At 41.9% G+C, this 24523-nt stretch overlaps 1 protein-coding gene across 1 annotated transcript in view; it reads right to left on the reverse strand.

The window, feature by feature from the left end:
* Positions 1–39, reverse strand: part of LOC115482077 (AMP deaminase 1-like) — a 50646-nt gene extending 50607 nt beyond the window's left edge. The window contains 1 exon segment of the mRNA XM_030221641.1: positions 28–39. Within this exon segment, the coding sequence (XP_030077501.1) occupies positions 28–39 (12 nt within the window).
* Positions 40–24523: the final 24484 nt, after the last annotated feature.

A 24523-nucleotide genomic window follows, 5' to 3' on the forward strand; every position in this document is an offset into this window, starting at 1 on the left:
TATCGCAATGCCCAGGTAAACTCCTACCTCCACCCTCATTCTGTCCCCAGACTACACCAGCACTAAATAGACAGTACTACCACAGTCGCCCTGATTGCAGCAGCATACCCGTTAGATACCACTGAAAATCCAGGGATCTCCCCCGATTATTGGCCCATAAGACTTGATCATAGTCACTCTCTTGACAGAGTCACTCCTTTTACTAGCTGGAGGAGTGGCCTAGTGGTTAGGGTGGTGGACTTTGGTCCTGGGACGGAGAACTGAGTTTGATTCCCACTTCAGCACAGGCAGCTACTGTGACTCTGGGCAAGTCACTTAACCCTCCATTGCCCCAGGTAAGCCCATTGAGCCTGCCTGAGTGGGAAGCGCAGGGTACAATGTACAAAATGAAATAGATACTATTGGAGATTCTACATGGAATGTTGCTATTCCACTAGCACATTCCACGTAGAAGGCTGCGCAGGCTTCTGTTTCTGTGAGTCTGACGGCCTGCATGTCAGACTCACAGAAGCAGAAGCCCTGCGTGGCCACATTGGTGAACTGCAAGGGCCGACTTCTACTGGAATGTTGCTAGTGGAATAGCAACATTCCATGTCGAATCTCAAATAGTAGCAACAGTGGAGGAGTGGCCTAGTGTTAGGGTGGTGGACTTTGGTCCTGGGGAACTGAGGAACTGAGTTGGATTCCCACTTCAGGCACAGGCAGCTCCTTGTGACTCTGGGCAAGTCCTTAACCCTCCATTGCCCCATGTAGCCACATTGAGCCTGCCATGAGTGGGGAAAGCGCGGGGATACAAATGTAACAAAAATAAATAAAGCTGTGTTAAGAGCTAGCACAGGTTTTACCACAGAAGTTAGCTCAAACCCATACTAATGAGAGTTAAAACGCCAGCAAAGTAAAAAACCCGCACTAGCTAATTAAAGCCACTATTACTGCTACTTATCGTTTATTTATTTTAAAGATGTCTACACCACCTATAACTAGGTGGTGTACAAAGAAAACATACACATTTTCCATACAACATAAACATAAGCAGAGCACTTTTAAAAGTTCTCTCTTCACACAATCAGAATACGGACACAAATAATTGCGTTTTCAATAACTTCCTAAAATGTGTCCTGCTAACAGAAGTGAAAGCAGAGGCTTGGGTATCTGCATAATGCAATTTCATCAATACATCAGTTGATATAATCGCATTGCAATATCAGACCTCAATGCACGTGTCGGATGGTAAACAGTCAAGCTCTGTTTCAAATAAAATGGTGCAGGCTGCAAACAGTACCTGATGTATAACTGTCAGCACCTTAAATTTAATTCTTTGCAAAACAGGTAACTCCCATTATTGCTCCGGCCGCTGCATTCTATACTACCTGCAATGCTTTAATACTCAGGGAAGACATACCTATGTATAAAGCATTGTAGTAATCCATGTGTACCAACACCATAGTTTGGATTACACAGTGAAAATCATATCATTTGTATAGCGCTACTCGATATATGCAGAATTGTACACAAAACACATAAGAGACCATCCCTGCACAACAGAGCTTACAATCTATTCAAGACAGACAAACGGACAAATAGGGATTAGGACGTGATTTATTGTGGGAATGTTTAAAACCAACATGGGTACTGAGCAGGTGAATAAGGAGTCGAAAGTTAAAAGCAACCTCAAAAATGTGGGTTTTAGCGGCTAGGGTTGATGAATGGGTGTGTCGTGTGAGGGAGTGGCCAGCAGTTACAGCTAGCACCGTCAAGAAGTGACATTGAGTGCTGCTGCACTATTGGCAGTACAGTAGCATGGCAACTCAAAGAAGAACAGCCATGGCAGCACATCCCCCCCTTCCAATCCTGACACATCCACCCTTCCAATTCCCAGAAAAGTGACATACTCTGTTCCATGCAATCCCCCTCCCTGTCCATAAACCCCATCCCCCCCAAAATAAAGTTTGTCTCCCTCCAGAGTCCAACCTTCCATTCACCCTGAACCCCCATTGCTGGGGCCAACCCGGGAGTCGAAATCATGATCCAGTGGCCATGGCAGGAGTCCCCCTCTGCTCCCACCTAGGACTGCATTGGGATCAAAACAGCACAGTTCAGGCAGGAGCAGAAGAGGACCACTTTCACCAGCAGTCACTGGACCACCATTGCGAGCCCCAGGTAGTTCTGGGGGTCAGAGGAGGGAGGTTGGGCTCTGGGGGAATGGTATGCTACTGCAGGCTGTTCTTTCTTTCTTTTTAATAGAGAGGTGTATTTTCTTTTTTAAGTGAGCCCACACCATGTTACATACTGTAGAAGACAGTGGAAAGTGCTTGTGTGCTGTCTGCCTAGGGAACTGAGTAACTGAGTTCGATTCCCGGCACAGCAGCTCCTTGTGACTCTGGGCAAGTCACTTAACCCTCCATTGCCCATGTAGCCGCATTGAGCCTGCCATGAGTGGGAAAGTGCGGGGTACAAATGTAACAATCAGTCCCACTAAAATGAGTGTGTGCCCTGTGCAGTAAATGCAAGACAGATGCTTTGCACCTCCCTGCATTAACCGCACAGGCTTTGTACTTACAGTGTGTTAGTTTTTGCACCTAATGCACTGTAAGTGCAAAAACAACCTTACTATACCTTAGTAAAGGGCCCCTAGTTCTCTACTGTAAGTTTCATTGTGTTTCTTCATGTTTATATAGAGAGTTGGGAAGCAATGCCAGAAAAGATATAAATTTCAAGGAAGGAAGGAAGGAAGGAAGTGCTGTTAGTCCCACTGGATACATAAAAATAAAGATCAAGAACCGTACATGTACTAACTTAATACATTTTTGGCTGGCTTTTGATAGCTGTGTTCCCTTCATGAGATCAGTACAGAATGAGCTGGGATTATTATTATTGATTACATTAAAATGGTGGTGTTGGTAGTGTTTGTTTTCAAAGCTATAAAGAGTTGTAGAGGGATTAAACAGAGGGAAACTAACAGCAGAATTAAGGTGTAGGTTGACTCTGGTAATGAGTGAAAAAACCAATGTCACTTTCCTTTATGCTCATCTGAGTGTGTTTGGATTATTTTAATTTGAGTAGTCGTACAGTCTTACATAGGTTTGAAAGTTCCTTTTATAGTTTCTTGATTGTACGGTCATTGATGCAGTGGTCTGATATCCACACTGAACCTAGAGAATGACATGGGACAAAGTTTGTCCCTGTCTCATCTCCGTGGACCCTGATTCCGTCCCCACCCCGTCCCTGCAGGTTCTGTCCTCATCTGCAGAAGCCTCGAACACTTATGATTTTATATTTAAATCTTTTTATTAAATTATAAAAAGGAACAATATGCTGTGCAACTGTTGTTTACAAATCACAAATAGAAAACAATAATAACAATAAGCAACTATAATAACCCCCCTTCACCATCACCCTCTACCCTTCCAACCCCAACAATAGCTGACTTCTTCTACCCCAAGGATCCTAATCCACCCTGTTAAAATGTCCACGGGTACAAATACAACCTGTTCTGTATCCCCTACCGGGGAAAAATATGCCCTATGAAGCACTGTTATGATTTTTTAATCTGTGATGTATAAGTCATCAACAATCTCAGGATTCAGTCTAGCTCTCCTGTTTCCACAGTCCTTCCTGCAATAGAAGATGTGCTGGTAGTAGAAATGTACAGGATCCCCCATGCAAATTCTGCTAGTTGTGGCCAGCACGTTTTCTTGTTTTTGCAAAAAATCAAAATATTGTCGCCTGCATCACTCAAACATTTTCTTCCTGTTAAGTTTCTGTTTCTCGATACTGGTGATACCAGGAATATTTCTTTCAGTGATTCATTCATCAGTAGAAGGAGAAATGAAGGAAATCAGCATCTTCCTACCCACATTTGCACCTCCCCCCCCCCCCCGATCATGAAATTCCAACCCCCTCAACCCTGATCAGAAAGTCCAAACCCCCTGCTAAGCCCTCACACCTCAGAACCCTCATTCACCTCTGGAAATTACCCAGAAGCAATGCCTGGTGGTCCAGTGGCAATGAGTGGGAGCTGCCCCCCTTCGCTCCCATTTCACCCAGATCTGGATTCAAAATGGTGTTTTGCAGTACTACCACTAGGGGGGGAGGGTCATCCTTCCATATAAGGGCATTTGGTGTGGAGTAGGGATGTCTTACTTTTGGCCAAGTCCTGGAGGTGAACAGAGATTCTGGGGAGGATTGAGGACCAGGTGGGAGGAGCAGTGCTTAATGGGAGGGGCTTTGCCAAGATCTGATCTTGTGATCGGGGGGGGGGGGGGGAATGGGGGGGTTCGGCCCTTGTGCCTGGGGTTTGAACCACAGCCATGCTACTGGATTGCAAATAGCACAGCTGCACCTATACCCACCTGTTTTGTTTTTTAATTCTTTATTGGATTCACAGAATAATACAAACCATAATTTGTGTTGCAAAAACTATACACATAATTAGCCACTGCTGCTACAAATACACATTTTATAGTTTTATAACAAACCCTCCTCCCTCTCCCCCAACCGTATAACATCCCCCACCTAGCAGAAAAATAACAACAAGCAAACGTTAAACCACACAGTCAGATAAACTACTAGAGCTATAGTTTTCGCAGCCACTGCCAGTACTTGGCCCAGTTGTTCTCCATCTCCCCACATCTTATGGCTGTCAGTTTATTCAGCTGCTAATAGTTGCTCACTCTATTACTGTAAATCATGTAGCTAGGTTCCTGAGCCTTTTCCAAGAAGCTGCGACTTCATATTTTGCTGCTACTAAAGTATTTCAGTAGCATCCAGTCCTTTGCATCAGTACCTCCCCCTCTGATGTGTAACTGAAAGAGCCTTGGATTCCTTTCTACCTGGATTCCCAAGATTTCTTCCATCATTATAATACAATGATCCCCCCAAATCTCTCATATACACAATCCTACCCTGTATGCAGAAAGGTTCCCTGTTGCCCACACTTTCTCTGGCATTTTCTGAAGTCTGACCAGTTTTTATTTCCACCTATAGAGCAACTTATAGCCATTCTCCACTAAATTAGCCACAACAGACATTTTTGCTATTTTAGCATAGACTTGATCCCATTTACCCTCCTCCAGAGGCTCACCTAAGTCCTCTTTCCAATCTCAAACGTGCTGGGGCCTACTGCAGGTAGCAGCATCGTGTATAACTGAGATGGTTCCCTTTTCTCCATTGTTCCAAAATACGTCTCAAAAAAGCTCTTCTGTCCCCACAGATTCTCAGATAATGCCTTAATTGCAAATACCCAAACAGACTTCTGCTATGCAGCTTATAGAGATCTTGCAGTGCCTTAAAAGCTATCAAGTCCCGTTTCGCGTATAATTGCTCTTATCGCTCTAACCCTTTCCTCTCCCACTCCCAGAATACTCCTGATACTTGACTAGAAACAAAAGACCCTCACTGGTCCAAATGGATGTCAATACTGATGCTGCTTTTGCCCTCAGCAAGGTCTTTTTATATCTATACCAAATTCATAAAATGTGTCTACAAAATGGGCTCAGGCCCTCCCCACCACTCCCCACCACTAGCGCCTCCTACAGCTTCACCCATTATCTGTGTTTCTGTGCCAGTCACAGACTGCCCCACATTGGGCTGCCACATGATATTTTTGGAGATTCAGAACAGCTAGGCCCCCCTCCATTTTAGGTATGCACAGTAACCCTTTGGCAACCTGGGGCAGACTCCCCTTCCAAATGAATCTCCATAACTTCTTGTTTAAAACTTTAAAGATGCATTCAGGCTCTTTTATTGGGAGTACTTGAAAAAGATATAAATATTCTAGCAACATCACCATCTTTACACTGGCTATTCTCCCCAGACAAAATAAATGCAATCTGTCCCAGTGCTCTGATCATGCCCTCCAGCAGCTGCATATAATTCAAGTGACACAACTAAGAGAAGCCTGGGGTGAGATGAACCCCTTAATAGTGAACACTCTGCTGCGTCCATTGGAAGGGGAAACTGTCCCTAAGCCTCCCTTCCTGTAAAAATCCAGCCAGATTTTTAAGATCTTAGATTTAGCTATATTAATCCTAACGGCCTCCTATATCCTTTCAGTTCCCATATCAACAGTACTAAGGAAACATGGGGCCTACCCATAAGATATTGTTTGCAAACAGAGTGATTCTATGATCTACACTCACTACCTCTATCCCCTTAATACCCAAGCAACTCTGTCAAGGGCTGAACTGAGTGAATAACCGTAGAGACAGCGGGCATCTTTGTTACTTACTGCCCCCCCTCTGTGCAGCTGAGCGAGCTACCATGCAGTATTGACCCATGCACTGTCATAGCAGGCCATTCATCCACACACCTATATCATCCCCATCCACTCCTGCATTAAGCAGCTACTGGTTGCTGTAATAGCATAACAGACATCAGCACGGGTCTGTGCTAATGTCCACTGCATTGTAAAACCCGTGCTAACTGTTTAATGCAACTCAGTAAAAGGGCCCCTAAGTTTCAGAGTTAAGAAAACAAAGTAAAACAAAGACAAGTAACCAGGGAAGTGTTTCTTTAAAATGTTCTGTGTAAACTAACCCTCATAGAACTTTAAGTCTACGCACATCAGCAGAGATGCCACTGTCTCTTGGTAAGAAGGGTATCAAAAATCGTCATCATTTTTCAGCCCTGCTCCTAAAAAAAATCTTCTCAGACCCTTTATATTTCAACAGAAGGCCAAGATGAATTCAAAGTTTCCCTTTAGAATGTCCATTACCAATTTTCAAGTGCTCACATCTTTGGCTCAGAAAGCCAAAAGAGGTCCCCTTGCAGCACTGTGTCAGTTTTTGGCAGAGGATGAGGCTTATTGTGATATCAACAGCAAGGGAAGGGTGTACTGGAGGCAGTGAAGGATGGAAAGATACCTCTTTTTTGTTTAAATAACTTTCATGATTTTCTTTTCTTTTTTGTTCTGAACTTTTAAGAACATTGTTTGGGCTCTGTCTGGGAGTATGGTATGCAAGCTGGTGATAAGCCAACCTCACCATTTATCTCCTAACATGTACCTACTAGTCGGCAGGCAGGGCAAGTATTTCCTGATTTTGCTAACTCCCATGCATCGATACCCAAACAAAATCTGGATGGATAGTGAATCTTCTCTGTATTCATATCTGAAGACGCAGCCTACAGAATTTAGGCTCATCTTTGGAGAAGGGTGCCTCATGCTTACATTTATTGACAGATTAGTAATAATGTAGTTTAGAGAGAATTCAAATAATAGATGAAATCCTAAACACAGTATTAAATAACTTCTCAAAAACATGACTAAAATAATTGAAAATGTATGACCAATTACTGTGTGGAAGCAAAAACATTGTTTTGGAGACCATGGCAGCCCACAAGTTCTGGCAAGTAAAAGCAAGCAGAATTTACTGGCAGTTAAATAGGGTATCAGTTACCTTGAACACTTCAAATGCTTTTACTACTGCTACTATTTATTTCAATAGCACTACTAGACGTACGCAGCACTCTACATTAAACATGTAAGAGACAGTCCTTGCTCAACAGAGCTCACAATCTAATCAAGACAAACGGACAAATAAGGGATTAGGAAATTACTTATGGTGGGAATGATAAAACATGGGTACTGAACAACTGAATAGGAGTTAGAAGTTAAAAGTAGCCTAAAAAAGGTGGACTTTTAATGAACACAGCTTTCAGCAGATATTTCTTTCAGAACTTTCGTATAAGCCCTCAAGTAGTACATGACCGTCTTGATAACATTCCTGCTCAAATTTATATAAGCTGTTATCTTCATCAGTAAAGCCAATACACCTTTAAAAAATTGTATGAATATCCTCAAGAATTGTTCTAGAAAACCTCAGATTTGGTATGCTATAGGGCCTCTTGAGTCCTTTAAAGCCCAATTTTGAAGAGCAGATCAAGATAAGAATTGGGATGTTCACAGTTCCCCAAGAATTTTACCAACCCCCCCCCCCCCCCCCCCAAAAAAAAAAGCTTCTGCTCAATACACAACCTTTCGTAAAATATGTAAAAGAGTGCTGGCAAATACATATTTATTTGCTAGCACAAACTTTGGGGACACCAAATTCACAATCCTACACGTCCTAGCTGAGTAGAATATCAGGCTTATTTTCGAAAGAAAAGGGCGCCCATCTTTCGACACAAATCGGGAGATGGGCGTCCTTCTCACAGGGTCGCCCAAATTGGCATAATTGAAAGCCGATTTTGGGCGTCCCCAACAGCTTTCCATTGCAGGGACAACCAAAGTTCCCGGGGGCGTGTCAGAAACATAGCGAAGGCGGGACTGGGGTGTGCTCAACACATAGGCGTCCTCGGCTGATAATGGAAAAAAGAAAGGCGTCCCAAGAGCACTTGGCCGACTTTACTTGGTCCATTTTTTTCTTGCGGCCAAGCCTCAAAAAGGTGCCCAAACTGACCAGATGACCACCGGAGGGAATCGGGCATGATGTCCCCTTACTCCCCCAGTGGTCACTAACCCCCTCCCACCCTCAAAAAAAAAACTTTTAAAATATTTTTTTGCCAGCCTCTATGTCAGCCTCAAATGTCATACCCAGCTCCATGACAGCAGTATGCAGGTCCCTGGAGCAGTTTTAGTGGGTGCAGTGCACTTCAGGCAGGTGGACCCAGCCCCCCCCCCCCCCACCTGTTACACTTGTGGTGGTAAATGTGAGGTCTTCAAAACCCACCAGAAACCCACTGTACCCACATGTAGGTGCCCCCCTTCACCTGTAAGGGCTATGGTAGTGTTGTACAGTTGTGGGGAGTGGGTTTTGGGGAGGTTTTGGGGGACTCAGCACACAAGGTAAGGGAGCTATGCACCTGGGAGCATTTTCTGAAGTCCACTGCAGTGCCCCATAGGGTGCCCGGTTGGTGTCCTGGCATGTGACGGGGACCAGTGCACTACGAATGCTACCGCCTCCCATGACCAAAGGGCTTGCATTTGGTCGTTTCTGAGATGGGCGTCCTCGATTTCCATTGTCGCCAAAAACCGGGGACGACCATCTCTAAGGACAACCATCTCTAAGGTCATCCTAAATGTTGAGATTTGGGCGTCCCCGACCATATTATCGAAATGAAAGATGGACGCCCATCTTGTTTTGATAATACTGGTTTCCCCGCCTCTTCGCTGGGACGTCCTGCGAGGACGTCCTCAGGAAAACTTGTGCGCCCCGTTTGATTATGCCCCTCCACATCTCTTTGGGGACGTGGATGGGTATTTGAGACATATCATGCTTACATTATATGTGACATTTATAACCCACTACAGATAAGTAACTTGGTTTCTCCAAGGATAACCTGGATAGGAAATCCTCACAACATGGGACTCTCTATCTAGAGGGGAGACACAAAAAGAGGTTTTATTTATTTTTTTATTATTGGTAGTAAGCTGTAATTTTTATTCTTATCCCTTCTGTTTTTAAAGGCAATCTGAAACTGAAAGAAATGGACCTGGGGGATGGAGTTGGATTTTAACCCCCAGAGGACTGTCTTGCCAAATCTACTGTCACTTCAGGAGTCTTACTCTACGTAATAATGAGATGTGAATGTATGGACAGAAGGTCATGTCACAGCTCTGCAAATCTCTTCCTTAGAGGCTAACCTCAGGTGGGTTACTGATAATGCTACAGTTCTGACATTTTGAGCTGTGATATGATCCTCAAAAATAGCTTTAGCACCCAGGAAAAAACCCACATAAGTGCACATTAAGGCCAACTTTTCCCACAGCTTAGTAAAAGGATCCCTTACTCTGTAAAGACTGCTCCTGTATTGTTTATTCACAATTACTGAAGTGGTTCCCAAACCTGGTCCTGGAGGCACCCCAGCCAGTCAGGTTTTCAGGATATCCACAATTAATATTCATGAGAGAGATTTGCATGCAGTGGAGGCAGTGCATGCAAATCTGTCTCATGAATATTCATTGTGGAAATCCTGAAAACCTGACTGGCTGGGGTGCCTCCAGGACCAGGTTTGGGAACCATTGGATTACTGGATAGTATTACAGTTATTTCTTTTTATCTATGCTAATTCACTATGGAGCTAATATTTAAAGGAAGAAGAACAGGTAAGTACAAATGTATGCAATCCATGACTTATCTCTGCCCCAGGAATTCATCCATTAAATTCAGGGAAAAGTACAAGTGTTGTTCCACAATGTATATACTTTTACCCATACAGAGCTGGACCATCCACTAAGTGTACTAGGCAACCACCTAGGATGGCACAATTTAGAGGGAAGCCTGGCACTTAATCTTCAACACCTCCCCCCCCCCCCCCCCCCATAGTCTCCAGCATCCTTCCTTCCCACCCTTTCTCTACCTTAAGATGTTCAGAGTCATACCTCCCTTCTGCCAGGGAATAATACAATAGTCAGAATCATGTTACAGATGGGATGGGAGACAGCAGGCCTTCACCAAGCATTGATGCTTGAGGTTCTGCATTGGCCATGTTGCATCTTCTATAGATGCTGACTGCCATATTGGCACCCTGGAGGAAGTGAGGTAAGTCACTGAACACCTCACAGGCAAGAGGGGAGATGGAGAGAGGAAAGGAAAGAATGATGGAGATGCTGGACATCACTGGGGGGGTCAGGAGGAGAGAGAGGCTAGAGATCAAGGAGGGACACCACAGAGGAGGTGACAGTGATGCTAGACTATGGAATGTTAGGGAAGGGAAGATGCTGGAAGTGGAGGAGAGGGCCATGAGCCACTCGTTGATGGGGTAGGCACATAGCTGAAGGTTCAGCTAGGGTGTCAAATACCTTTAAGCCAGCACTGTAACCACATGTAGGGTGAGTAAATTTTCATAGAGTTATACTCAACTGGAAAGAACAGAGGAGATACAGTTGCTAATTTTTCAAAATGATTGGGGGTGCTAAGCCCCACACAAATTACTCTTACCTGGACACAGAGAAAGAGTCTGCTCAATATTGGAGGTGCTAAACACTTTCCACACCCACAGAGCTAGCGCAAATGTGAGGGGTGAATGGGTACAATAAGAAAATGCTAGAACAAATTATATTTACTACTACTACTATTTAGCATTTCTATAGCACTACAAGGCATACGCAGTGCTGCACAAACATAGAAGAAAGACAGTCCCTGCTCAAAGAGCTTACAACATATAGTTAAAAGAAAAAGCTAAAACAAACCCCGATGCCCCCATCTCCAACCCACACACAACATAATGAAAGTATCTCCTGGATAGTACACAAAGGGCTAATTCATACAGTAGATTAATAGTGATGTTAATGTACTGCATTGAACCTTTCATCTGTTGGTCTATGAAGAAGCAAGACGCAAACTCTACAGATGCTATTCCCTGAAGTATTGTTAGTTTCTGTGAAAGTTATGCATCCAAATATGACCACACACAGCTTGAGCTGTTTTGAGTTACACCAGAAGAAACATTTTAGGAAGTTTAATCCTTTGTGTCCAAGAGATGACTCATTACACAGAGTCTTAGGCAACTTTAAAACTGATTGTGTTCTAGTTTTAAAATGTTATTAAACTAATCTTAAAGAACAATATGCAGTCCAATGAAATCTGGGGGTAATTTTATAAATTTACTGTTGCACATATGTGGCCATATACATACATAAAGTGGTTGTTAGTGGAGACAATTGCTATCTTTTTTTCCTTTGTTCATCATCTGTGGATGAAAAATGTATGCTCAACTCCTGAGGCAGACGAATATGGTGCCAAAACGCAGGACTGCGTCAAGTCACTTTTTATCATTTTTTGCCAATAAACCACTTGCTTGGGAACCGCATTGGTCTACCCCATTCTTCTTTGTGTTTTTGTATTACTGCAGTACCTGCATGCATATTAAAGGTAAATTTAATTTTGAAGTGCTCCTTTTCACAAGCAGGAAACACTGACAGCCCTTCATAAATTACTGCTGGGCAACAAGGAACTACCCACCAATAATAACATAATTTCTGTCAAAAATAGATTGCTACTAGACTAGTTAAATGATCTGTATGACATAGTTGTCAATGACAGCTGTTGCAAATCGTGGTTTCCATCATCATATATCAGCTTTCTCTTTCCCTTTGACTCAGTCCTACCAGCAGTTTCATCAAAAGAAAGCAGAAGTTGAGGAATGCCACAGTGGTAACTGAAAGTCTGTCGGATTGAGACCTAATGAATTCCTCTGTGCCAGAAATGTTAATTATAATCCAGTTATCCCATATTAATTGAAAGACCTATCAGGAATGAGGTATTTCAATATGAAGTATCCATTTAACTAACGTTTTACAGGAATAAAATTGTACATGATACTTTTGGATCTGAGGGTTTTATTAAAAGAAAGATTTTTCTTCCATTCAGGAGATAAATTTTGTAACAACGCATCTCCTGAAAAGTCCCAAAAGGTGCTTTTTTTTTTTTTTAAAGCAGCGATGATCCATTTCACCAAAAAATAAATGTTATAAATAGTTTTTTAGTAATTGTAAACTGGTGAGAATATTATTATGAAGTATTTCGGTTAGGTTGGGGTATTTTCTAAAGACAACATAAAGGGGCATAATCGAAAGAGGGGCCAAGTTTTCCTAAGGACGTCCTCGTAGGATGTCCCGGCGAAGGGGCAGGGAAATCGGTATTATCGAAACAAGATGGGCGTCCATCTTTTGTTTCGGTAATACAGTCGGGGACACCCAAATCGTGAAATTTAGGTCGACCTTAGAGATGGTCGTCCCCGATTTTCGGCGATAATGGAAACTGAGGAAGCCCATCTCAGAAACGACCAAATCCAAGTCATTTGGTCGTGGAAGGAGCCAGCATTCGTAATGCACTGGTCCCCCTCACATGCAAAGACACCAACCGGGCACCCTAGAGGGCACTGCAGTGGACTTCACAAATTGCTCCCAGGTGCATAGATCCCCTACCTTGTGTGCTGAGCCCCCCAATCCCCCCCAAAACCCACTCCCCAAAACTGTACACCACTACCATAGCCCTTACAGGTGAAGGGGGGCACCTACATGTGGGTACAGTGGGTTTCTGGTGGGTTTTGAAGGGCTCACATTTACCACCACAAGTGTAACAGGTGGGGGGGGGGGGGGGATGGGCCTGGGTCTGCCTGCCTGAAGTGCATTGCACCCACTAAAACTGCTCCAGGGACCTGCACAGTGCCGTCATGGAGGCTGGCATAGAGGCTGGAAAAAATATTTGTAAAATTTGTTTTTGCGGGTGGGAGGGGTTAGTGACCACTGGTGGAGTAAGGGAAGGTCATCCCCAATTCCCTCCGGTGGTCATTTAGGGCACATTTTTGTGGCTTGGTCGTAAGAAAAAAAGGACCAGGTAAAGTCATCCAAGTGTTCGTCAGGGATGCCCTTCTTTTTTCCATTATGGGTTGAGAACGCCCATGTGTTAGGCACGCCCCAGTCCCGCCTTCTCTATGCCTCCGACATGCCCCCGTGAAATGTGGTTGTCCCTGCGACAGAAAGCACTTGAGGACGCCCAAAATCGGCTTTCGATTGTGACGATTTGGGCGACCCCATGAGGACGCCCATCTTGCGATTTGTGTCGAAAGATGGGCGTACTTCTCTTTCGAAAATAAGCCTGAGTCATTTATGTGCTTTTATAAAGTAGGCTTGTACAATGACTCACAACAACTCATAAATCCTCTAAAGGTGTAAATGTCTGCGTTACTGTATGTATTTATTGTGTATTTTTTATGTTTAAATCTGTTTCATTAAGGTAATACAAGGAACATATCAAGCCATATTTCAGAACAATCATATAATCCAACAAGAAGAAGGTCAAGGTTCATCAGAAATAAAACACAAACAGGAATTTATATATCCTCCTATAGTCTAACTGACAATCTGGCAAGAGGCTTAGGGCCCGGTTTACTAACGTGGGCTAGCGTTTATAGCGCGCGCTAATGTCAGAGACACCCATAGAAATAAATGGGTGTCTCTAGCATTAGCATGCGCTAAAAATGCTAGCGTGCCTACAGCGCAGCTTAGTAAACAGGGCCCATAGCGCGTGCTAACCATGTAAATACCCACAGGAATATTATGGGCATCTATACAATTAGTGCACGCTAATGCTTAGCGCACGCTAAAGGAGCAGCTTAGTAAACAGGGCCCTTTGTTTCTTATTGCCTCTCATCTCTTAAGGTTGATGTTGTTTATTAAAGAATATTAGTAAATGAATGCATGTACATCACAATTTCATTTTGCTGCCAATATTTTAGGCATGATATACAGAACCTAGTCCCAAATGTCTAATTTTTGGTCTTTTTTGCTTTTGTTAGTTTTTCTTGATAAGTGGTGTCATTTCTTAATTTTATTGTTGGTATTGTAAATGACTAAGAGGTTCTTTGACTAAGCTGCGTTAGGGGCTAAAGCATGCCTAATGCAGTAATCGAATAGGAGCTCTCTATAGTCGATGACCAAATGCTACAACTAACGTAACCTTCATGCAATACCTTAATGTATTCTTCTTTACTAACTATATATGCACATGTTATATATATATACCATGATCAGCTCCATATATGCTATGTACCATGTATGTTATCATGTATGTATGCACCTTAACGTTACGCTACTTGTAATTCTGTTACCCGGAAATGGCAACTGCCATTATGGCAAATGTAAGCCACACTGAGCCTGCAAATTGGTGGGAAAATGTGGGATACAAATGCTGCTACTACTAATAATAATAATAACATAATGACCTACTGCAGGATGCACTAAAGCATTAGTTTTGGAATGTCCACATGGTAAACATTTTTTGAATTTTTTTTTTTGAGTGGGCATGTTGGGGTGGAGTGTGGGCACTCCTTTGATAACCAGTTAGTGCACCTACATTACTGCATGCTAACTGGTTAGTGCATGGATAATGAAGGCACCCTTACCACCTCCTAAATAAATGGCAGTAAGTGCTCATACAGTAATTTTTTTTAATGGCCACGCAGTAATGGTAACATTAGCACACGGTCATTAATGGAAAAAACAGAAAATAGGGTTATTTATGGCCACAGTAAAAATGGCCTTAACATGCAGGAAAGACCCACATAAAAGCATGCTGAAGCCACTTTTTACCACTGCTTTGTAAAATCTTAATTAGAAAAAAAAATCAAAACTTATAGCCTTTCAAATCTCAAAGTATGTCCCATAAAAATGTTGCAATAAGCAGAAAATTGGTATGAAGCTCTTTAAAAAAAAGTTACCTTTCCAACCATTAAATGCCATTTAAAAGAGACAATCTTTAAGGGCCCTGTTTATTAAACTGCGCTGTAGGCACGCTAACCTTTTAGCACATGCTAAAAAATAGCACATGCTAACGATAGAGACACCCATTATATTCCTATGGGTGTCTCTAGCAGCGCGTGCTACAAAGTTTGCGCACCTACAGTGCGGCTTAGTAAACAGGGCCCTAAGTTCTCCGATTCTCAAAAAATATATTTTGTTTTCCAATAGAACGGAAGGGAATAAATGATTCTGCAGAAATCACACAAACCAGCACAGGATAGAAGGAAATAAAAAAAAGAACTGTAAAAGTCCAATATCTTTTATATTTGGAAGATATCTAGAGTTCTTGGAATTTTATTTTTTTATTTCCTTACACCCTTTGCTGGTTTTTCCACATAATTATATCTTAAGGAAGTTTCTGCATTATTACAAAGTTCTCATGTATCTGTCAGAACAGCTGAAAAAAACTTACTTATGACCTTCCTCAAGGCAAGCTGAGATTTTAAGATATATCACAAAGATCAACACGTGTAACTGTACAATCTCTCTATATAAAAGGCAACCCCAACGTTCTGAAGCCTCCACGGAAGTTGAGGCGCCCGAGATATCCGGTGTGCCCTGGAGTGTCTGCACCGCCCTCGCGTCAAAACATCATGACGTCGAGGGCGGAGCTATACCACTCGAGGGCCGAAACGCCAGGCGAACGCGAACCCCGAACAAGTAACGCAAGTAGCTCCCAGTCCGAGGGACGGAGGGAGGGAGGGGGCCCCTTGCTAGCGCCCGTTTCATTGCACTCAGAAACGGGCATTTTTTTCCTAGTCTTTAATATATCCAGAAATGTTCTATAATGTCTTTTGCTCTAACACTATCATGTATTTCACCACCATGTAACCCAAAACCCTCTGTAAAACCTAACGTATATTCTCTTCTATTTCCATCATCCATAATGAATTGTAAGCCACATTGAGCCTGCAAAGAGGTGGGATACAAATGCAATAAATAAAATAAATAAATAAGCTGAGATTTTATACATTTACAGGGGAAATGCAATGCCAGTGCTACTTTATGTTTAAATCTGTTTATTGACATATTACGCAGGTTAAGATATATATTTACCACCTTTCAGTCACTAATATTGATTACATAACTAATACAACAAACAACTGTTGGTGTTACATCCAGTGTCAAGTGGTTTTCAGTTTTCTCCCAGCCAACCTCCCCTTCCCCCCCCCCCATCTTGCCTATAAAGTGTAACATTTACTTTAAACCTTTTATAAAACTGAACAATATTTTAGTTAATACAGTTCTTAGAACAGGTGCGCGGGTATGAATGTCTTCAAAAGAAGTCTCACCCTTGTATACCCAACATTTATATTATTTTATGGAGCTATGTTCCGGGATGTCATTACATGATGCGCAGCCTTCGTAATGGCTATGCAACTAAATCTGAGAACCCATACTGTTTTGTAGTCCACTGTTGTTCCTATTGTCAACCAACCCCACGAATAGGCCCCAAATAATTGCTCCATCAAGGTGTGCCTTCCCACCTTACCACTAACTTGTGAGAATTGCCCTGTGAAAGTTGTTTACCTCCATAACCCTCCCTCCCCTCCCCCCCAAAAAAGAAAGAATCATGCAAAAAAAAAAAAAAAAAAGACGGATCAAATACGGTTCAAGATGAAACTGCGTGCTTTGGATGATAATGATTGTATATAGGGTTCCCATATCTCCAAAAATGCTCTCCTTCTCCTTGGGGAGGACCCCACCACCCTTCGCTATGCCAGTGCTACTTTAAATGAAGCTATTTCCATTACCATGTGGGATTTCATGATGAGCCTGTGACTCAAAGTCTGCCTTGCAATTCCACAAAATGAGTGTGATATATATGAAGTAGTAACAAAATCTGCATCGTGTAAATGTCCTTAATCTCATCACAAACACTTGGGATTTCTGTGGAACATAGTCATTTGCAGTCTGAGCTTTAAATGATGCAGGCTTGCTTCAAAAATACAAGTGGGTACAAAAAATAACAGTTTTATGAGTGCTGGTATGGGTATAGTATCAGTCCTGTGGCATTTACATTAAAAAAAATTGCTAATTCTCTTTCTGTGTAAACCTTTCTCAGCAAAATAACTATAAAAGGTCTATCCTGTGTGTGTTCAATTCTCTTCAGTCTTTCACCCTCACATAATGAAACTAGCTCCTTAAAGTGAAAATGATACACATTTTTATTATAAATACTTTTAAATTAACTCTGCTAGAATTAACTAATTTTCACAATCAGCAAATCAGTGCTTTACTTCAGCAGTAAGATTTTCAATTTATGATCTTAATTTTGCATCTTACTTTTATTATTTCCAAACATTATGCTTCATGAAGATAATTCTCTCATGAATTTGATCAAACTGCTGGGTACTTGCTGTACCATCTTTTATGTTCAGCAAAACGTATGAATATTTCATTATGTAAATATGTGACTTAAAGAAGCAATTGGATTCAACAATTCACTTTTTATTTTATTTATTGGGATTTATTAACCACCTTTATGAAGAGATTCACCGAAGGCAGTATACAGCCAGTACAGCTTGACATAAAACTTACAATTTTGTTAACATTATAAACAATAATAAAATGAAGAAAATAAGCCTAACAACAATCAATAAGGTAAACTTGGAGGTGCAAATTGAATCTAATAAAAGGATTAACATGAGACAGCATCAGAAATATAAGCATTTAACAGCACTGTAAAACAATCATATAACAGAAATACACTAGATCCTTGCAGCAACAAACACTGGAGCAGTGGGCAGCCCCCACGTCACAGAAGAATGCCCACTTTTGAAGACACACCCCTCCCCCATGAGCATCAACAGTCAGTAATGAGTCTAGAAGTATCCAAATTTTCCTGACCTGTGATTTAAGAAGGAGTTCATACTTCTCAAATGGTATTTTGAAGTCAGGTACCTGTCCACATGTGTTAGGAAACCACAGAAAACCAAATTCTATAAATGACACCTAAAAAATCAGCACCGAAAAGAACAGAACTTAGGGCTATTCTAGAAATGGCACTTAAAGTTAGGCACCATTTATAAAATAGCACTTAGCACTGGGAATCAGTGGAGGAGTGGCCTAGTGGTTAGGGTGGTGGACTTTGGTCCTGAGGAACTGAGTTCGATTCCCGGCACAGGCAACTCCTTGTGACTCTGGGCAAGTCACTTAACCCTCCATTGCCCCACGTAAGCCGCATTGAGCCTGCCATGAGTGGGAAAGCGCAGGGTACGAATGTAACAAAAAAAAATAGATACTATTGGAGATTCTACATGGAATGTTGCTACTATTGGAGATTCTACATGGAATGTTGCTATTCCACTAGCAACATTCCATGTAGAAGGCTGCGCAGGCTTCTGTTTCTGTGAGTCTGACGTCCTGCACGTACGTGCAGGACGTCAGACTCACAGAAGCAGAAGCCTGCGCGGCCACATTGGTGATCTGCATGTAGAATCTCAAATAGTAGCAACAGTGGAGGAGTGGCCTAGTGGTTAGGGTGGTGGACTTTGGTCCTGGGGAACTGAGGAATTGAATTAGATTCCCACTTCAGGCACAGGCAGCTCCTTGTGACTCTGGGCAAGTCACTTAACCCTCCATTGCCCCATGTAAGCCGCATTGAGCCTGCCATGAGTGGGAAAGCGCGGGGTACAAATGTAACAAAATAAAAAAAAAAATTAAAAAACTACATTTAGGAATGACCATTTACAATAAAAATACAGCTATTTTACTTTACCTATGCTGCCTCTTCTTTTGTGTTTTTTTCTTATGATTATTTCAGATGTTGGTTTCCGTTACCCACCAAGAAGATTCTGATTGGTGGGCTATATACATTTTTAAATAAATGATAACCCAGCTCCAATATTATTTTACTGCTATCTTTCAAAATGTCTCTTCTACAATGTGTCCCAAAAACCTACACTTCAAAATGTTTCAAGGACTAGATTTAATTTATGCAAATCAAATTCAATTGTGAAAGCAATTATCTTCAAAGTGTCACTCACCACAAGATAAACTACTTTGAACAAAAGTGACCACAATTTGCAAAGACTTCCTGGAGATAATTCCAAACAAAATTCAAACTTAAGACCATTTGTCACAACCTTCTTTCTGTTTCTCAGATTTGCAAATGAGCTTAGCAGGACAACCAAGAAATTTGAAAGCTCAGGTCCACCTCATTTGCTAATTAATCTCCAGAAAGCAAAACTAACACCACAATAATAAAAAGATATCCCTGGGTAACAATTAGAGAAAATGTGGTTTTGCACCAGATGCATCCTGTTACTTCTTTGCTTTGAAATTCACTGAATTTACAGAAAGTTTGACAGTATCCCTCATCGAATTACCATGCTAGAGACAAATGTTCCTAAATTAAAGGTTATAAGTAAATAAATGCAAATCTATACTACCAAAAAGTCATATATGATCAGGTACCACATTATTTTTATGTTGCTTGTATATGAAAGATATTTATGCCAGAATTAATAAATGAAGTTTACCAAATCTGCAATTTCAGAACTACAAGGTTTAGGCAATTCAGCGAACAGATCTTGTCTAATGTTAAGGTCTTTTACTTGGAGAGAATACTGGCCTTTTCTTACTATTATTACTAAACCTAAGCTGGATGACTACAATTAAAAGATGATTTTCCTATTTTTCTTACACATTATTAATTCCACCCAAATAAAAATGCAAAGATGTACTGGGTGAATTCTGTCAAACATGCATTGTGAATATCCCAACAGACTTAGTGTTTCACATTTGTTAAGAGGTAATTTTAAAATTATATGCACCTTTATAACTACCCCCCTTATTAATTTATTTCAAATGAAGCTCAGGTAATTTTGTGCTAAACTAGCTAAAAAAATCAAGTAGGCTTACCAACCTGAATTCAGTACTATTGCAAATGCAGAACTGCAGATTTCTTTAGGATTAAGACGCAGCAGTTTACTATAGTAAAACACGGCATTTTACCACACCTTAAGTGTACCATGGGGGTCACAAATTAGCGGTAATGCCGTACTGCAGAGTAATGACTCCCACTAAAAAAGAATGCCCAACTCATGATCAACTTCACAAGCCTTTTATACTTACACAGCAGCCTGACTCCAAGACTACCACTGGGGTTGTGGGTGCCTTTTTAAACCCAGAGTTGACAGGGACAGGAATGACTGGAGATCATTACTGTCCCATGACCCCTGGACTACCAATGATTTCTTAAGGCAGGCCCAGGGGGCCTATAAGGGGGTGGGGATCTTGGGGGTGGGGAAGGGTGAAACTTAGTCACCTGATCTTATGTGTCTTTGGGGGGGGGGGGTAGGGGAGAAGAATGTGGACCTCCTCAGACTGCACAGCTTGTTAATAGTGCCAGCCCCTTTAAGATGATGCCTAGGAGAATTGAACTGCATGTCAGTGACCTTAAGCTCCTGGAATTAATGCAGTTTGTAAAGTTCAACACAAGCTGCATTATTCAATTTATATAGTAATAAGATGTTTTGCATGCATTTTCATTTCATTATGTAGCCTGCAGTACCTTACACCAGTGCTTCTCAACCCAGTCTTCAGGGCACACCCATTCAATCAGCCTTTCAGGATATCCAAAATGATTATGCATGAGATAGATCTGCATGCACTGCCTCCTTGGCAGTGCATGCAGATCTATCTTACATCACCCACCCAAAGGTGTGGGCCGAGTGTCCTTGTCACCGCCCACCCAAAGGTATGGGTCAAGTGTGCAGGAATTCTCCAAATTGATGATTCAAGGGTCAAAGTGGGTCTATAAATCTCTGGAACAAAAAGTCCACAAACAAAGCAAAAACATAGCACGGGATCCCTCTCAAAAAGTAAGTAGTCCTCCAATGAGTAATCCACCAGCAAGTTGTCCAAGATCCTCTCCAGGTAAGGGGTCTCACCCCTTGCGTAAAGGAAGCAATGAACTCCAAAAGGTGTGAGCAAAATCTAAAAATATAAAATAAACCCTGCAGTTATAATTCTACAATACATCCACTGTTTGCCTTAACCAGTCCTGGGAAGAACAAGTCTTTCCCTTTAGGCCAAAAGAGGCCTTGCCTCCCTTCTGTGGTCCTTTTTATAACGAATTCCCACAGTCTGTCCACCTATGCAAATCAGATGCAAATGCAGTTCCTACCACAGTAACTGGATGCTTGCCAGCTGCTTCCAGTAATCAGGGAATTATCCAAATGAATTCCAGAAAGGTTAGTCCCCCTCCCTCCCACGTAGCTACCCTGACTCGCTACTACCTCCTGCTCAGGGGTCCCCGATGCTCACCCTGACAAAGGGGTGGGCTACGGGACTAACCTTCAGGCTCAGGTGGTTTTCCTATATTGCCTAGTTCTGGCCTGTGACGAGACATAGACCCTGTCAAAGTATGCAAATCTCTCCCATGCCTATATATTGTGGATATCATTAAAACCCAACTGGCTGAGCATGACTCAAGGACTGGGTTGAGAAGCACTACCTTACACTAACATGCATTACGGTAAAACAATACATGATTTTCCCATTTTAACACTCATTAAGGGGCAAAAACTGTGCATTATTCCCTCAATGCACATTATTAACTAGCTCCCTTAGTGCTGACTGTACTTAGACCATTTTGATACTAAGGAGAAATTCTATAATGGCCATCTCCATTTAGGCACCCTGAGGCCGTGTGGTAGGACCTAGGTTCCATTACAGAACACTGGTATAATCTGGTATCAGCATGCCTAACACGTAAGCAACTGCACTTATGCCAACCATAGAGTAGTACTACTACTACTACTTATCATTTCTAAAGTGCTACTAGACGTACGCAGCGCTGTCCACTTGAACATGAAGAGACAGTCCCTGCTCCACAGAGCTTACAATCTAATTAGGACAGACAAACAGAACAAATAAGGGATAAGGACAAAGAGTAGAAAGATTCCGGAATCCCAAAGAGTAGCAAGATTCCGGAATCCCAAGACTACTACTACTACTTATCATTTCTATAGCGCTACTAGACGTACGCAGCGCTGTACACTTGAACATGAAGAGACAGTCCCTGCTCGACAGAGCTTACAATCTAATTAGGACAGACAAACAGAACAAATAAGGGATAAGGACAAAGAGTAGAAAGATTCCGGAATCCCAAAGAGTAGCAAGATTCCGGAATCCCAAGACTACTACTACTACTTATCATTTCTATAGCGCTACTAGACGTACGCAGCGCTGTACACTTGAACATGAAGAGACACAGTCCCTGCTCAACAGAGCTTACAATCTAATTAGGACAGAAAAACAGGACAAACAAATAAGGGAATATTAAACTGAGGATGATAAAATGTAAATGCTGGCACCTAAATTCACTTACAATATTCTGTCATTTTATTTATTTATTGGGATTTATTAACTGTTTTTATGAAAAAATTCAGCCAAGGCGGTGTACAGCATAGTTTAACATAAAACTTACAACTTTGTTAACAGCATAACAATAGTAAAATAACCAAGTATAAATAACAATACAATACAATAAATAAGGTAAACTTGAAAACCGTAAACTGAAACCTAATAATAGAATTACAGTGAAATAGTATTAAAAATATACACATTTAACAGTACTGGAATTCAAATACCAGAGATTATAATACAATGTTAGCATAATACTAATGATATACCTAACAAGCATGCAATAGAACATTCAACTTACAGATATGATGCTAAAGAGTTTCTACTACTACTACTTATCATTTCTATAGCACTACTAGACATACGCAGTGCTGTACACTTGAACATGAAGAGACAGTCCCTGCCCGACAGAGCTTACAATCTAATTAGGACAGACAAACAGGACAAACAAGAGATAAGAGAATATTAAAGTGAGGATGTTAAAATAAGGGTTCTGAACAAGTGAACAAGGGTTAGGAATTAAAAGCAGCATCAAAAAGGTGGGCTTTTAGCTTAGATTTGAAGACTGTCAGAGATGGAGCTTGACGTACCGGCTCAGGAAGTCTATTCCAGGCATATGGTGCAGCAAGATAAAAGGAACGGAGTCTGGAGTTAGCAGTGGAGGGTGCAGATAAGAGAGATTTATCCAGTGAACGGAGTTCCCGGGGAGGAATGTAGGGAGAGATGAGAGTGGAGAGGTACTGAGGAGCTGCAGAGTGAATGCACTTATAGGTCAATAAGAGGAGTTTGAACTGTATGCGGAAATGGATAGGAAGCCAGTGAAGTGACTTGAGGAGAGGGCTAATATGAGCATAATGACACTGGCGGAATATTAGTCGTGCAGCAGAATTTTGAACAGATTGAAGAGGAGAGAGATGGCTATGTGGGAGACCTGTGAGAAGCAAGTTGCAATAGTCTAAGTGAGAGGTGATAAGAGCGTGGAAGAGGGTTCTGGTAGTGTGCTCAGAAAGGAAAGGGCGAATTTTGCTGATATTATAGAGAAAGAAACGACAGGTTTTAGCAGTCTGTTGAATATGTGCAGAGAAGGAGAGGGAGGAGTCGAAGATGACCCCAAGGTTACGAGCTGATGAGACAGGAAGGATGAGAGTGTCATCCACAGAAATAGAGAATGCGAGAGGAGGAGAGGTTGGTTTAGGGGGAAAGATATGAAGCTCAGTCTTGGTCATGTTTAGTTTCAGATGGCGCTGAGACATCCAGGCAGCAATGTCAGACAGGCAGGCTGATACATTGGCCTGGATTTCGGCTGAGATTTCTGGTGTGGAGAGGTAGATCTGGGAGTCATCAGCGTAAAGATGATACTGAAAACCATGGGATGAGATCAGAGTACCAAGGGAAGAAGTATACAATACAACTTACCCTGAGGGACCAAGTGCAGATATATGATGGGATCAAGATATGTGGTACACAGTCAGCTGGGATAATTAGATGGTCAGCTAAACTCAAGGCAAATTCTTTGTATAGTTAAGCAAGAGATAAGGAACTGATCTAAGTTGCAGTGTGCGTAGCAAGATAGTCCAGGTGAGAATGAGTGTACAGTAATTCACCCTATGTATTAAAGGCTTGGGAGAAGAGACAGGCTTTCATCTGCTTCCTGAAGTAGAGGTAGTCTCGAGTTATACATAGTCCCTCTGGGGCTAGCATGGGGGCTACTTCTGAGAAAGCTCCCTGGCGGGTATCACATCGTACAATTTTTTTTGACGAGGCTACAGACAGTGATGATCCTTGAGAGGACTTTAGAAGTCTGAAAGGTGTGTAAAGGGCTAACTTATTCTTTAAGTACTCTGGCCCAAGGACCTTGAAAATCATAGAGAGTTTTAAATTTAGTCCTGTAAAGTATTGGTAGTC

Source organism: Microcaecilia unicolor, chromosome 12, assembly GCF_901765095.1.
Source record: "Microcaecilia unicolor chromosome 12, aMicUni1.1, whole genome shotgun sequence".
Taxonomy (NCBI): domain Eukaryota; kingdom Metazoa; phylum Chordata; class Amphibia; order Gymnophiona; family Siphonopidae; genus Microcaecilia; species Microcaecilia unicolor.